A 15,204-nucleotide genomic window follows, 5' to 3' on the forward strand; every position below is an offset into this window, starting at 1 on the left:
CCTCTGCTGACACCACCCAGGCAGGGGCGGCGCGAGCTGCCTCATTCATGCCAGGTAGGGGTAAAACTATAGGCTTCCCTTGTGTGTGTGGAGGGCACTAGGCAGGGATGAAAGTCCTGGCTCCCCACCTGGCCTTCTCCGATGTGACCTTGGTTGGGGTGGGGGAAGGGTGCCTTATTACAGCTGGGCAAAGTGGAACTCTAGGCTCTCACTTGGCCTTTGCTGTGGGGGTGGGGTGGGGACACAGTTCTATCTGTATGGTGTTTGGTTGGTGTAGAACTCTTGTCATCTAAAACTTGCCTGTCTTGCTATGCTGCTCCTTTCCTGGTCCTTTGGCTAGGGGAGCCAGCTTTTCTTGGACCCTTTTTGTCTGTACCTGCTGGCATTTCTGGTTGCCAGCTTCTGCAGCACCTCGTCTGGGACATTTCAGGCCAAAAGAAAGCCCAGGGGAGTCATCACCTTGTCATTCGTGGGTTTTGCAATCTCTAGCCATGCTACCTTCTCTGCACCTTCCAGAGTCTTCTTACATTTGTTTTCTCAGTAATGCCTGGGGACTTGAGCTGCACTTAGAAGAATGGGCAGTACTGTGTGTACTCTGTCTTATCTAGGAACCAGAAGTCTGCCTATTTTTTAGGGAGGTGCTGGCAGTGCTCTGTGTCTGTTCCCTTTGTAACCTGGGAGAACTGGTTTGTGGTGACTTAACTCAGGACTTTTTTGTTTTTATGTGTTCATCAGGTGGGGACCTGTCTCCGTTGGAATTGGCTGATGTGAATGGAGATGGCCTGCGTGATGTACTTCTCTCCTTCGTAACTTCAAGGAATGGGAGTGCGGTCGGTAAGAGATATGTCTTATAGAGGCTGCTACAGGAGAAGTTCATTGATTGGAGGGGCTGTGAACTAAGAGAAAACATGAGGGTTGTCTCCGGAAGGGCACTATAGAAAAGGATCTGGAGTCAATAGAAAGTCATCATGGGTCTATCATATGTGACTAACCTTATTGGAAAGCTCCTGTGTGTAAGCAAAGCTCATTTCAAGGAATCATGGAGAGTTGTAGCTGGAAGAACTTTTAGTGGGTCGCCCAGTCCCATAATACAGAAACTGAGATCCAGAGAGGAAGTGACTTGTCTACACACCAATGAACAGCATTAGTTCTCAGGGTTCTTGAGTTTTCTCCCGGCCAATTTTCCATTGCTTCTTAGATTATAGTAAATGCTAATCCAATCCAACCTTCCCATCCCCAGCAGAAAGCTTCTGTTCATGTTCTAACATATTTTTACACACATATATCTTGGCCAGGTGCTTTCTTTTTACTCCTGTTTAGTCCTCTCTCGTTCTCTCTGGTCTCCCACCCTGCTCTCTGCACTGGAAGGCCAACCAGTAGGCATTATGTCAACAGGCTTCCTTGCTTGCCAACTTCTGATTGGGTTTGGCCAATAGCAAGCACAGGCAAGGAGTTGGAGGAGAGGAAGAGACTGAGGGGAGGGTATTTATTCCCTTGGCTCCTTCCCTGCCAGGGTGAGCTCAGGCTGGCTACATCCTTGATCATAGGTCACATCCTCTCTTAAGGTGGTCTTCTCATAGGACTTTCTTTTTTGGGATTTTAGGAATCACTTCCTCTCCTGTCTCTTTGTGCCTGGGAGTGGTAACAGTTCTAAGGGGTTGTACTATCCCTTGTGGTTTGTCTGTACCCAGACCACAACTTTGTAAACAGTCTCTTTATTAAACCTTACCACAACTTAACCTGATTGAGTGTGTGTCTCACAAAAAAAAAAAAAAAAAAGTTGCATTTTCAGTGTAGGTACATGGGGGCTTCTGGTTTGTCCTACAGCATCCATTAAAGTGGATTCAAACTGTAGTCTGTAAACTGATACAGGAACTCTGGTTTGAGGCTGAGGATGCCCTAGTAGCTACTTTTTAATCATCCAGTCCCTGGAATAAACATCTAGGTATGTTTTAGGGAATGCTAAGCTGCCCTCTTCTCTGACATTATTAGAAAAAAACTTTCTGGGTCTTGTGTAATCTGTAGAAGCAATTTAGGAATAGATCTGTTTGCAGAGAGAAACTTCAGCCTAGAGGGTTGACTTTTGACTTTAATTGACTTCTATATGATTGAACTTTAATTACATTTTTTTGGTCTATGACTATTAGCCTTTGAAGTAAAAATTTTCCCTATCCCCTTTTAGATTTGGAGACTTTGTTTTAGTTATTGTTTTACACATATTGCTATATATCAGGACTCCTAATGGCAAGGCCATGGGTTTGGGCACAATGCAGACTAGCCTGATTTTGTTACAGATGATGAAAACACTGGAGCTAACATATGGTACTTCTTGTGTACTATGCACTGTTGTAAGTGTATAACATGTTATGAACAAATTTATCTCTCAACATAATCCTATGGGGTAGACTAATATCCCCCTGTTCCCCATTTGCATATGGGGAAACAGACATAGGGAGTTTGAGGAACTTGGCAAAGTCCCATAGCTGGTAAATGGTAGAGCTGGGATCAAACTGTATAGCTGAGAGTCTCTGGAGTTCACATCCTTGACCCTTATGTCAAACTGCTGTGCCCATAACCCCAGCCAGTGGGTTCAAAGATCTGTGCCACTGAGCACAAGAAGGATTATGTTATTTATTTACTTATTTATTTATTCGTTTGTGCATCCATTTATTCAACAACTATGAATTGAATACCTGCTGTGCACCTTACATAGAACTGTGCCAGTCATATTGAGCTAAACAAGATGAATGTGGTCTCTGCCTCAAGGAGCCATAGTCTGGTGGGGAAGGGATAACCCGTTACCACCTGGAAAAAGATGATTCAGAGAACTGATCTGGAGTCTCAGAGGGTCCTTAAGGAGGAAGGACAGCACAGTATATTAATCACAGCAACCCTGGGAAGTCCGGAAGCTAACATATGTTACCGTAATTTGTCATGTGTATCAATGCTTCTGGCAACAGGGTCTGAAACAGTGAGCCACAGCTTCTCTCTTGTTTTTTGGTTGTATATTTAATTAGCAGTGCTGAGGAATAGGTACAGGGAAGCTCTAAAACTTAATTTCTTTGTCCATATTGGTTGTTGCTGGAAGTGGAAAGTGTTGAGATGAGTCAGCATCCCTATCCTGAAAGCGAATGTAAAACTGGCAAGAGAGAAAGTTGTTATTCTAATTGTTAATTAAGTGACATAAAGGATTATTTACTAAAGAGATGAGCTACTCTGATCCCTTACCAGCTGTCCTTGAACATAGACATTAAGTTTTCCCAAGTATTCTTTCCTGACTGGGGCTATATCAGCTGATTCCATGGGAGTCTAGACCAGGAAGGCCTACTGATCATTGCTACGTGTAATCTTCAGGATTTTATTTTTAAAATGTTTTATTTTTTCTGCTCTCAGGGAGCACTTGCTAGCGATGATTAGAACTCAGGTATTTCTTTTTTTTTTTTTTTTTCCAAGTTTATTTATTTATTTTGAGAGAGAAAGAGAGAGCAGGGGAGGGGCAGAGAGAGGGGAAGAGAGAGAATCCCAAGGAGGCTCCACACTGTCAGCACAGAGCCCGATGTAGGGCTCGATCTCATGAACCATGAGATCATGACCTGATCTGACATGAAGAGTCGGAGGCTTTGCTGACTGAGCCACCCCGGCATCTCAGAACTCAGGTATTTCTTTGCCCCTGCTCTGTGCATGTTCTAGCTCAGTCTGACTTTTCTGAGCATGCCTTACCCTCTTGATTGCTTTTGTTCTCCGCAGTGACTTTCCCATGTTCTAGATTTTGCTCCTGTCTTTTATTCAGCAAACGATTGGTTGCTGTGTGTGCTAGGTGCTTTGTGAGGCACTGAGGATACAGAAATTAATGTGACAGTCTTTATCCTTACGAGTGTTGCTATTTAGTGGGGGCTGAGGTGACGGACATGTAAACAAGCGTGTTGGAGGAGGTGCAACATGCACACAAGGTGGCCCGGACGAGGTCAACAACCTCTTGTCTTATGTGAGAAGTGTGTTGAGCAGATATGAGAGGAACTCTGTTATTGAGACTTGGAGCCAGAAATATGGGAAGGAGCAGAATACGCAGGTGTGAGGTGCTGCTTCGGCACCATTTACTTTTGGTTTTCTGGCCTCCTTCTCACCTGTACTGTTTATCTTCTCTGTCTCCTTTCTTTTCTTGTATCTCTCGAGTGCTTTTAGGTGTCTCAAGGCCAGCTGCTATCCTTGTGTGCCTTTCGGGGATGAATGGCAGCACACTCTGGTTGAGTCCCCTCCCCGAGGAGGCCCGAGATATTACATGTTTGGATCTGATACCAGGAAGCGTGGCTGAAACCATCTGCCTCGTGACAGGGACGCATAAGATGTTCAGTGCGTTCAATGCGACATCAGGTAAAGATCACTTTCCACAAAAGCCTCTGTTCCAGTGAGTCACAGTCTCTGGTCAGAACAGTCTCGTGTGGAAGGGGCCTTTCCACTGTCGCATGATGGAAAATCTGATTTTACTACTTGGGAAGGTGAGTATTAAGATAGATAGAGAAAGGGTTTGAATAGATTGAGTAATAGATCCACGGTTAAACCTGTTTGGTGTTAGGCTGGGGCTCAACTGAATTGCCCAAACAGAAACTACCCTGAGGCTTTTGGTTTCTAGTCTTCCTGCTGTGTACAAAAGACAGCCAAGCTCTGTCTCTTGTATCTGATATATACGGGGTCCCTGTGTAAACTTGGCCATTAACCACCTCAGCAAAGGTCAGGGAAGAAACTAAGGTTTGTTGATGCATGTTGATTTGGCCTTTTGACTTCTTATTATACTCAGACATCCATGACACAAGGAGTGAAAGAGAATCAAATATAATGAAGGCCCCCGACACCACCATAAGTGTACTGCTTATTAACACCTTGGACTCGAGCGAAGCTGAATGAATGCATAGCAACCTTCCCAGTTTTAGAGGTTGGAGTTTGGTAGTGGGGTAACTTTGAGCGAAAAAAATTTAAATGTGAGTTAACTGCAGAAGTGAAGTCATTTTGAAAACCTCCTACAATTTCCCTGCTCATGTGAACATGTGGTAGCGGGAGGGAGACTTGGTCTGGCTGGCTGCCCCTGGATGTTTCCTTAATAGTTGTAATAATCTCTTACAGACCAGTTTCTCTGCCCCAGACAAGTGGGCTCCTCTTTCTGGAAGAGACTTCAGCACTTCTATTTTATCTAAAAAATCTAGGCGTGAAGTTATCACACAGGTTATGAGTCAGACACTTGAGGATTTCAGCTTACACTCCCTGCTCCGTTTGTCCCCTGTAAGATAAAAACTAAAAAAGTAAGGAAGAGCTGCTGTCTGTCGTTTGCCCATTGGGTTTCTCTTTTCTGATCTGGGAGCATGGCGTCTGCCTTTTCCAGAGTCCGAAAGCTGTAAATTGTGATCAGCCCCTTTGCCCTCCCCTAGGGAAAGCCATTTGGACTTTAAACCCAAACTACTTATCCAACGGTACCCTGGCTGCCCCAGGGGTGGTGCTGCCAGACTTGGATGAAGATGGTGTTCGAGATCTTGTAGTCCTGGCCGTTGGGGAATTGCAGGTATGCCCTATATTAAATGGTCTGTGTTTCTCATAGGAAATGTTCCAACTTTAGTCAGCTCCCAGTGTTGTTATTATAAATGCTGCTCGAAACCTTTTTACGAGGGCTTGGGTTTAAGCAAGTAGTCTTTGTGAGATTTAATGAGTAAATTACGATCATGAACTCATTTTCCCCGGCAGCCTCATTATGTTCCCATTGACTGTGACATGGTAGAGCTCTGGAGCCAAATAGGTCTGTGTTTCAATTCCTGCTCTGCTGTAGCTGTGTGGCCGTGGGCAAGCCATGGGATCCAGCTGGGCCCTGGACATGGGAAGGTTCTGTCTACTCACAGGATTGTTGTGAAAGTTGGAACTAATGTATTTAAGTGCCTAACGTAGTGCCTATTGGACCATGTGTTTGTGTTGTTAGTTATGTATACTTAATTTTTATTTTACATAAAACAATAAGATAGGCTGATAGTTCATGTACATAGAGCATGTTGTAAATTGAATAAGTAATAACGACAATGACCTAAGAAAGGATAGTTGTAACGCAGGCTATGATAATACAGACTTTGAGTCTAGTACGTTGGTCCTTAAATTACGCTTCTCAATTCTGCTTTATTGGAGCTGTGGGGTACTGGAATTAGTTATTCTGTGCACAGTTAAAATAATAGTAGTTTTCCCTCCTGATTCACAGGAAAGAATATGTTAATGAACAGATTTATCTCAACTTTAAGTTTTTACTCCTAAAGCTTTTCCTCAAGCTTGTGTCAGAGTTCCTCTAAGTCTTTTTCTCAGACTTCCTATGTGAGTTTGCCAGGAACAATTGGCAGATAGTATTTGTGGAAAACTGTGGATGTAGATGATTTTGCTTTATTTGGTAGCATATGTTAATTTTTAGTAGACCTTGTGTTTGCTGCTGTGATTTTTGTAATGCATATACGTGGAGTATAGTTATAAAATCTGCAAGTAAAATTATTTAGAATAGCGTGAAATCTATCAGTGTTTTATGGTTTTCTGCTAGGAGCACCAGAGACTAACTGAAAGTGCTTCACCAATCACAAGTGTTGAGGAGCACTGCTCTAGGACACCTGGCGATACTTTGTAAGATGAAAACAAAGAAGTTAGGTAAATTTCTGAAGGCTAGTTTGTTTTAAGGGTGCTTTCTGTTAGTTTTTCTTCAGCTAGCCAGTTGGTCTCAAAGTAGATTGAACCCAAAACTCAACTATTGTTTACATAACCTTTTTTATTACAGTCATTGTGAAGAAAGAGACCAGGGTGTAGGGAAATTTTTGAAGACTATGCCCATCAGGGAGTGATTATCTGAAGGTGCCAAAGTGGAAAGTATGGGGAGTTTGTTTTCAATGGAAGTATGGTTTTAGCAGAGGCATAGCAAGAAATTGAAAAAGTTTCTGTATCCTGGATAAGTTTAAAAATCTCGGCCTTAATACCCCATTTGGCTTCTTATTAGCCAGAGGTGGTTGACAGGCTAGAGGTTCTGGCTTCTAAGGACCCTCCGTAGTGAGGTGGCCTGTATTAGAGGAATTAGCTTCTTGTCTGCTCCAACTCTGTGCTTTTTTTTTTTTTTTTTTGTCTTAACCAAACAGCAAAAAAAGTGTATCGCCCAACTTGTGTCACAGAATTTACTTATTTACACATTCTGCCTGAAAAGTTGATAGATGGTTGATAGATGGTTGGTAGATTAAAAAAATCTTAGTGAAGCAATGGGTTTACAGCAGTAGCCTCATCTTTCTACTGACCTCTCTTGACCATGATGCCAGCAACAAAGAACCTGGGAAACTTAAGCTGGTTTACTCTAAGCTACAGTATAGAAGGCTCTCTCTTCTTGAGGAATAGAACATATGAGGCCTATGACTTAGAGTGACTCTGTTCTTAGATCTGGGTTTAGAGTGAGGTGGGCTTGGGACAGTGGGACCTGGTTTGGGGTGAGAGGAACTGATCTGGTCTAGGACAGTTTGGATCTTCTAGGGAAGGGACCTTAAAAGCCATGTGGTGAACCCTCTTCCACTGTGCTATAGTCTGATACGGTATTCTAGACACATTGGCATCCATACTCTCCATGAGTACTCAGGCTATGGGAATATCACTGATTTGTAAGGCAGTTCATTTCATTTTTGGTCAGGTCAAGAAAATTCTGTCACATTGGTGAGAATTCTGTTTTCTCATAGCTTCCACTCACTGTTCCAGCTTCAGCCCCACAGAGCTACTCTGAAAGAATATAATCCTCTTTCTACATGCTTTCATGTAGGCCTATTAGCCCTTAGCCTCGTCCCACTACACCTGCTACTCTAAGGCTACCCCCAATTTCTTATACTGTACTCTGTACAAAATGAAGTCTAGACCCCTCTCTTTCTTGCTTTCTTTTCCTTTGCACTCCATTTTATCCATATCTCTTTTAAAATGTGGTACCCATATCTGAAAACAATATTCTATTTGTGATATAGCCAGTTTTACCAGCATAGGGAAACTATTACTTCTTTAGATATAGGCTTTATATTTCTATTAATGCAGCTGAAGATTGCGATAGCCTTTCTAAGATTTAGTTTTTGTTTATAATCCGTTAAAGCACCCACACCTTTTACTTAATCAACTCATTAGTGGCCCCATTTCTTCTTTCAGATTTTGACCCATCTTCCAAGCCTAAGACTTCTTTGAATTTTGAGTTTGTCATATAGCATATTAGCTATCACTTTCAGTTCTGTGATAAGCTTGAGATAAGCTATTCATTCAAGTCTTTGATGAGAATGATTAGTAGCAATGGGATAATGGCAGAGTGCTGTGACATCCCACCAAAAGTCTCCCTCTGGATTGGCATTGACTCTTACTCTAGGTGCACTGAAAACCATATCTTTTTATCTTGTCCAGAAGAATTCATGATGCTAAACTTCGTCAAAAGCTTTACTTAAGTCAGGATATCACTACAATCCTCATATTGTAGTGACCGGTGACTCTATTCCTAAAGAAAACCCTTTAGGGCAGGGTTGACAAACTGACCTGCAGGCCAGATTTGGCCCACTGCTTGTTTTTCTAAAGTTTTATTGGAGCACAGTCATGCCTCTTCATTTATTATTATCGATGGCTGCTCTCACACTGTGGTGGTTGACTAGTTGCTACAGAAATCACCTGAGTTGCAAAACCTAAAATATCCACCTTTTGACTCTTCACAGGATAGGTTTGCTGATCTCTGCTTGAGGGTTGATAGTGGCCAGGCTAGACATGTTATGATAGGAGAGACTGCCCGTGTTGATTTTAGTTGGGATCAAATATGACTGGGGATTTCTGGGTATGAGAATAGAGACCCAGCAGTCAGCTGTCCTATACTTAGCTCTCGGCTAGAACTCTGTGCCTCAGAAGACTGTTAATCAGCAACAACCATGCTTCAGAGAAATTGCCTGAGCTACCATGAAGATGCTTTTTGCACATATCTAACAAGGAATGGGACATTGGCTTCATTTTCTTGCTTCCAGGGAAAAAAAGGGAAGCAGGTTTGGCTTTGTGCTGTGCAACTTTGGGAAGTGTTTCTGAACCCTTAGCTAATCAGAGCGCAGCGACTTCTGTAGAAGCTACTTGATTAGGAGACGATATGACATCTATTGACTCCCGTTTTTTTGCTTCTTCAGCCAGATCTGTGCTTTCTGCTGGTGTCTGGCCGGACAGGGAGTCCGGTGGGCCGACCTGTGAAGTACAACATCGTGGGCGTGGGGAATCTGATTGGTCCTCAGGTTTACGTCACCACAAACGGGGCTGTCTATATCCTTTTTGGCTTTGGTAAGAATTAAGTGTAGTTTTGCTGCTGTTCCCCATCTGTGTGTGTGCGTTAGGCCTCCCTTTTGAGACAATGAAAGCTCGGGAATTGCTGTCACCAGCCCTATTGCCACCTCCTGTCCCAGGGGCCTCTCACTCTCCCCCACCCATTGCGGGTTATTAACTCTGCTTTTCTCAGCTGCCTTCTCCAAAGACTGTGCAGCATCCGCTTAATCACTTCTCCAGTTACTCCATGTTGGATATGTACTGGGTGGGCTATATTAGACCCATCTGATTCGGCTCTGTGTCTCTTGCTCAGATCCTCACCCTGGGAGAGTTCTAGTAAATTCAACTTCTCAGTGTTGGTTCTTCCTGTGGTGCTAGGAAATATCCAAGCTGTCGCCCTGCGGGACATTTTTGTTCAGGCCCAAAATCGAGACAGCTTACCACCTTCTCTGCAGATAGAAGAGCCAGAATGGGAGAAGCGAAGATCTATCAACCTGTCTGAGCTCATTGACATTTACAGGTAGGGCAGATGTCTGACTTTGTCACAGTGAGATCTGAGATCTCATGTGTTATGGAGTCTCCAAGTTTGGTTGGGCTGGTGAATAAGTGGGCAGAAGGTTGGGGGGAAACAGTCCTGCCCTTAATATACCATCTTCTGGTCTGGTGAGTTAGAAACTTTCTTTTCTTGGTAACATAATGTGTTGATAGCTATGTGTTGGGGATCATGATTTGTGATCACTCTGCACATAGGTTGCAAAGAAGGATATTTGTTTAGGGTTCTGAGAGTGGGATAGGTGAGACTGGGAACCCTTCAGGTAGGGAGACAGATTTATTTAAAATGCCTGCTTGTAAAACTGTGCTGAAGCATCTGCCCTACTCTTTTTCTGTGTTTTTCTCTTAGTTAAAAACTCATTTTGGCAGAAGCAAGGCTAGCATCCATGAAATCTTATTTTTTATTTTTGTTTAGTTCTTAATCCAAAGCATGCCATTTTCCACATGGAGTGGATTTTACCCATTTAACCCCAGGCCTGGATGGTAATTGTCTTCATTCTTTTCTGTCAGAAGTTTCAAATCATTTTCTAGCATTTTCTCTGGCAGTATCACATTGTTTCAGTCAGTTTGGCAGTTGTTAAATAGAATTGTCCCAGTTGTCCAGACAGAGAAATAATTTGATGCAGTGTCAAGTGAGTTGCTGTCCAAGCTTAGTGACAGTTTCAGGCCTCCTGTCCAGGTTTCCATCCGCCTTCCTTGCCATTATCCTTGGCTCTGTTATCTTTCCCAGGGCGTCTAACATCAGAGATATGGCTCTGCAGCGCTTCTCCTGGGAGTTCCTTTTGAACTTGCATGAATTCTCTAGGGATGTTTGGTTTCTAAACTGACATTCCCTGGAATGACAGAGTGCCCACCTGATGAGATAATGGTGGGAGATGAATACAAGAGTACCAAGACCAAAAGCCCAAGCTGGTGGGTTGGGAATCTCATCCCAGCTGGAGGCTAACTGTTGGGCTCTTGTTTAATTCAGTGATGGTGTCGAGCTACTCCAGATGGTGAAGGCACCTGATTCCAACTGCAGCAACCTCCTTATTACAGCCAGACAAGGCCTTGTCCTGCTGCGGGGGCAAAATCTGACACCTTCCTGGACATTGAGCCTGCAAGGCCTGCACAGGTTTGCAGCATGTTCCTCTGTGTGTTTGCCGTTCTGATCCGCTTTCCCATGTGTCAAAATTCCTCAGAACAATCGCTTGATATGTGGGGCAATGCAGGAGAAGAGAATTCCTTGTTTTCCTCTTCTTCTTATTCACCACTGATCACTGTGTTCTCATTTGCAGCCAGCCTACTCCTGGGTATTTCACTGATGATCAGACGTTAGACTTCCTTCTACAGATACAGGATGGAGTTGGGATGAAAAAGGTAAAACTTTGGGACTCAAATCAATTAAGACATATATAAGGTATATATATTGTGTCCAGCCATATGCTAGGCCCTGTGAGAAATAAAAAGAACCTAAAATTTGGTCCCTTCCTTCAGAGAACTCAAACTCTGGCTGATGGATAAAATGAAAACTCACAATTCGGTGCTACAGTCTATAACATTGGAAGCCTGTCTAGCTAACTTCCTTCCTGTACATGAGTTCCCACTTCTGGATTCTTTTTTTTCCTTTAAAAAAATTTTTTTTTTAGGGTTTATTTGTTTTTGAGAGACAGAGACAGCGTGAGTAGGCAAGGGGCAGAGAGAGAGGGAGATACAGAATCTGAAGCAGGCTCCAGGCTCTGAGCTGTCAGCACAGAGCCTGAAGTGAGGCTCGAACTCACAAACCATGAGATCATGACCTGAGCCGAAGTCGGATGCTTAACCGACTGAGCCACCCAGGTGCTGCCCGCCTCCCCGCCGCCCCCCCTCCACCCCCCTTTCTGGATTCTTAACTCACAGTCAGGCAATAGGAACCTTCTGGAGTCTCTTGGTGGGGAAAGGCAGGCATAAATGAACTTAGTACTTCAGTACATATCTTCCCAAGATTTCAGAGAAGGCAGGATATCTGGGGTGGTTGGGTTGTTATGAAAGACTTAACAAAGGAGGGAAAGATAATGAGCAGAACCTGGAAAGCTGAACCACATTTACATGAGGAAGGGTGGTTGGGAAGGCTTGTTAGGCTAGAAACACTGACACCAGTGGCCCAGATATGGCATGTTCCATAGGTCTTCCTGATTTTATGTGAGGTTGCATATTATGAGGTTATAATGATTGGATAGACAGTTTTCATTCTTATTACAGGGAGAATTAGAGTTTTTAAAATTTCTTTTTTATAACTGACCAATCTTTTCAGTTTATCTTTACTGTAACATATATATTTATATATTATGCCCTGTCCCCTGTGAGCAAACACAACACTTAATCATCTCCTCTAATATGTGCCAAGTTCCGTGCCAGATGCACAGATGATGTCTGTGGAGGCACAGCAGTAATGAAGACAAGGTCCTGGTTTTGTGTAGTTCGTAGTCTTTGGGGTGCCTGTATGGCACACAGCCCTACCACATCGTGGTGGGTAGGTAAAGGAGGTCTGTACCATGGGGACGTGGGGAGCAGATAGAGTGCAGGGAGTCAAGAGGTGCTTCATGTTGGTTGCAGGTGAGATGTTCAAATCATGAAAGCAGAGAAGTGGTTTGCTGGGTCGGTATATAAGGGTAGGCCAAGGGGCATTTCCTCCAGAGAGATCAGAGTGAGCTCAGCTGATGATGGGGAGCCCTGAAAAGCAAGGCTGCAGAATTTAGGTGATGTATTGGAGGCAGTAGGGTTATTTGGTCATGAGTGGAGGACAGAGCCGATGATAGAAGCATCACTTCAGGGAGCAGTTCTAGCAGTGCTGTCCAGGAAGGAAGCAATGTCTGGTTGTGTTTCAAAAAGATTTCAGGTAGAGATTGGAATTTCCATGGGCATTCCAGCGGGATTAAGGGAGAAGGGGATATGTAGCTTGCTTAAGAGCTGAGATGCTGAGGGTTTGGACCTGGAATTTAATCCTGGCTCCACTACTTGCTAGTGACCTTGGGTGAATTACATAATCTCACCCAACTGCAGATTCTCCATCGCTTTATAAAGTGGGAGTATCACCTATCTTCATAGGGTTATTATGACAGCTAAATAATATGTGTGACTGGATAAAATTTTTTAGTGTGGTGTCTCAAGACTTTTCTCCTCAGACTGCCGGAGGGAATCTTGAACTGCTGGCTCAGGGGAGTTTGTCCCTCTGTGTGGTTCCAGGACCTTCCATGAGGCAGAGTCCGAGCACGGACAAAGAAGGGCAGGACCCAGAGGCTGGAAGAATAGGGAAGTGATTGTTGCCAGAGCTACAGTCCTTCCGTTTATCCAAGAACAGACCCTTGAGGAGAAGGGCCATAAAGACAGGGGCTAGAGGTGGATGGGGAATTTCTTGTGGATTTTGGCCGAGAAGAGGCTCTAAAACCGTGAGGTATGAGGTATTTGGGGTGAAAAGGAGATAGCAGTGTGTCAGGGATGATGAGTTCAGGCCCCTTAATTGTCCTTTGAGAGACGCAGCTGAGGAGTAAATCTAAGTAAACTAAGTGAATCTCTTAGTTTATGTGTTCATCTGTTTAGATGTGCTCTTTTGAATTTGAGACCACCCTGGGGCTGAGCTACATGTGCCGTGACAACATCAAACCCAGAAAGCTTTTAGCACAGCCCATAGGACTTGTGTCCACTTAGTCATTGTTCCCTAAAGTGGTGGCTGCAGTTGCGGGAGGGAAGGAGCGGGAGTAGGTGCTCCCCTCCAAGGGCCGCTCTCTGTCGGAGCACTGTCACAGACCCTGAACAATCTGAGTCCCTTCCTGTCCCGGGCCTCCACCCTCTCGCCCTGAGAATGAGAGGTGGATCAGATGATTAACATCTCCTTCCCACTGGAGAATTCTACAATCCTTTACACTCTACAAAATGGAGACAACAGCTGCTGAAAAGTGGGGCTTGGTCCCTAGGCCTTATATAATGCTCCGAACACCCAGTTTGTTCACATGTAATAAGCTCAACCTGTTAATACATGTGTTATTTGGATCTCTGCGGGTTTTCTTTGCTCTGTGTGTTTTCTTGGCCTGCTGCCTTTCTGGAGACGGGCTGTACTCACAGGCCCCTCTTCTGCAGATGATGGTGGTGGATGGGGACTCGGGCTCTGTTACCTGGACCTACAACGCTCCCTGCCACATGAAGGAAACGCCAACCACCTCGGCGGTTACTTCAGATCAGAAGTCTGTCTTCCTCTTCTGGGCCGAGGGGATGTCGGCGGTATCTCCCAGTTCTGTAAGTGGGCCTGGGGGGTGGGGGCCTTTGTCACTTGGTGAGGTGATAGCTGCTCTGCTGGGCTGATTGGGCCTGCGGGGGTCCATGGAGCCGCCATGCATCTGGGGGGCGGGGGTGGATCACAGCAGCACTCGAGCAGGCAGGGCAAGACCTTGCTTCCTCCTGAGCGCTGCTTGCCCTGGCCTTCCTCTCGGCCGAGCATTGTGCAAGCCCACAGCCCCTGGCTGCTGACAGTGGGAGGCTAGATAAAGGATAGGTCTTCTAAAGCCACAAGGTCCAGATTTCCAGATGATCCATCTGTGCCACAGTCGAAGAGAACTAACTGTGACTGGTCTGGAATGGGCAGAGGAGGTCTCATGGAGGGTGAGGCTGGGCTTTGAGGCGAATAAATGGAGCCTGCAGAAACGGTGTGGGGCTGGGATGGCAAGCAGTTGGAGAGGATGACGAGGCTGAGGCTGAGGTTGAGGGTTTACCCGGGGGAAGTGTGGGAGAGAAGGTCCTATGCCCAGAAGGCAGATTTTGGAATGTCTTAAGTGCTATACACAGCATTTCAGTGGGGCTGATGAGGCAGGGTGCCACCTGTATTAGGTGCCTGGGAGTTTTTGGTAAGACCCACCCTGAATGAGTTCAATTAAATACGTCTTGACCAGCACTCACTCTGCGCCAGATGCCGTGTTCTCTGTAGGGACCTAAGGATAGCCTGGAAAGAGTGCTGGTCCTCTAGAGGAGAAGGCAGATGGTCCCCAGATGGGGGGGGACCCCAAAGGATGAAGAATCCTGAGTTCATCAACCGTGCACTCTTGGACGAGCCACCTCACTTTTCTGAGCCTCATGCTCTTTATCTGTCAGTGAAGATGCTAATATGTTCCAGTTTGAGGATCAGATTTACTCAAAATCTAGGTTTTAGTCCTAATTCTGTTCTGCCCCAACGTGTGCCCACGAATAGTTTGCCTAACATTTTAAACTTCCCGGTTTCCTCATTTAATAAAATGAGGGGATTGGAGCAAGTGACTCTCAAATGTAAGTGTCTATAAATAACCACAAAACAAAGGCGTGTCACAAATGCCGCAAAGGAAGCACAAATAAGAGGTTTAGGTG

The 15,204-nt window shown here is 44.7% G+C and overlaps 1 protein-coding gene across 1 annotated transcript in view; it reads left to right on the forward strand.

Annotated features, from left to right (window-relative positions):
- Window positions 1-15,204, forward strand: part of FAM234B (family with sequence similarity 234 member B) — a 35,076-nt gene that overhangs the window by 13,635 nt on the left and 6,237 nt on the right. Inside the window, exons 3-10 of the mRNA XM_045462842.1 lie at window positions 736-834; window positions 4,183-4,371; window positions 5,421-5,551; window positions 9,174-9,321; window positions 9,682-9,823; window positions 10,826-10,969; window positions 11,133-11,214; window positions 13,951-14,106. Coding sequence (XP_045318798.1) covers window positions 736-834; window positions 4,183-4,371; window positions 5,421-5,551; window positions 9,174-9,321; window positions 9,682-9,823; window positions 10,826-10,969; window positions 11,133-11,214; window positions 13,951-14,106 — 1,091 coding nt within the window. The remainder of the gene's footprint in view (window positions 1-735; window positions 835-4,182; window positions 4,372-5,420; window positions 5,552-9,173; window positions 9,322-9,681; window positions 9,824-10,825; window positions 10,970-11,132; window positions 11,215-13,950; window positions 14,107-15,204) is intronic.

Source organism: Leopardus geoffroyi, chromosome B4 (assembly GCF_018350155.1).
Source record: "Leopardus geoffroyi isolate Oge1 chromosome B4, O.geoffroyi_Oge1_pat1.0, whole genome shotgun sequence".
Classification (NCBI taxonomy): Eukaryota; Metazoa; Chordata; class Mammalia; order Carnivora; family Felidae; genus Leopardus; species Leopardus geoffroyi.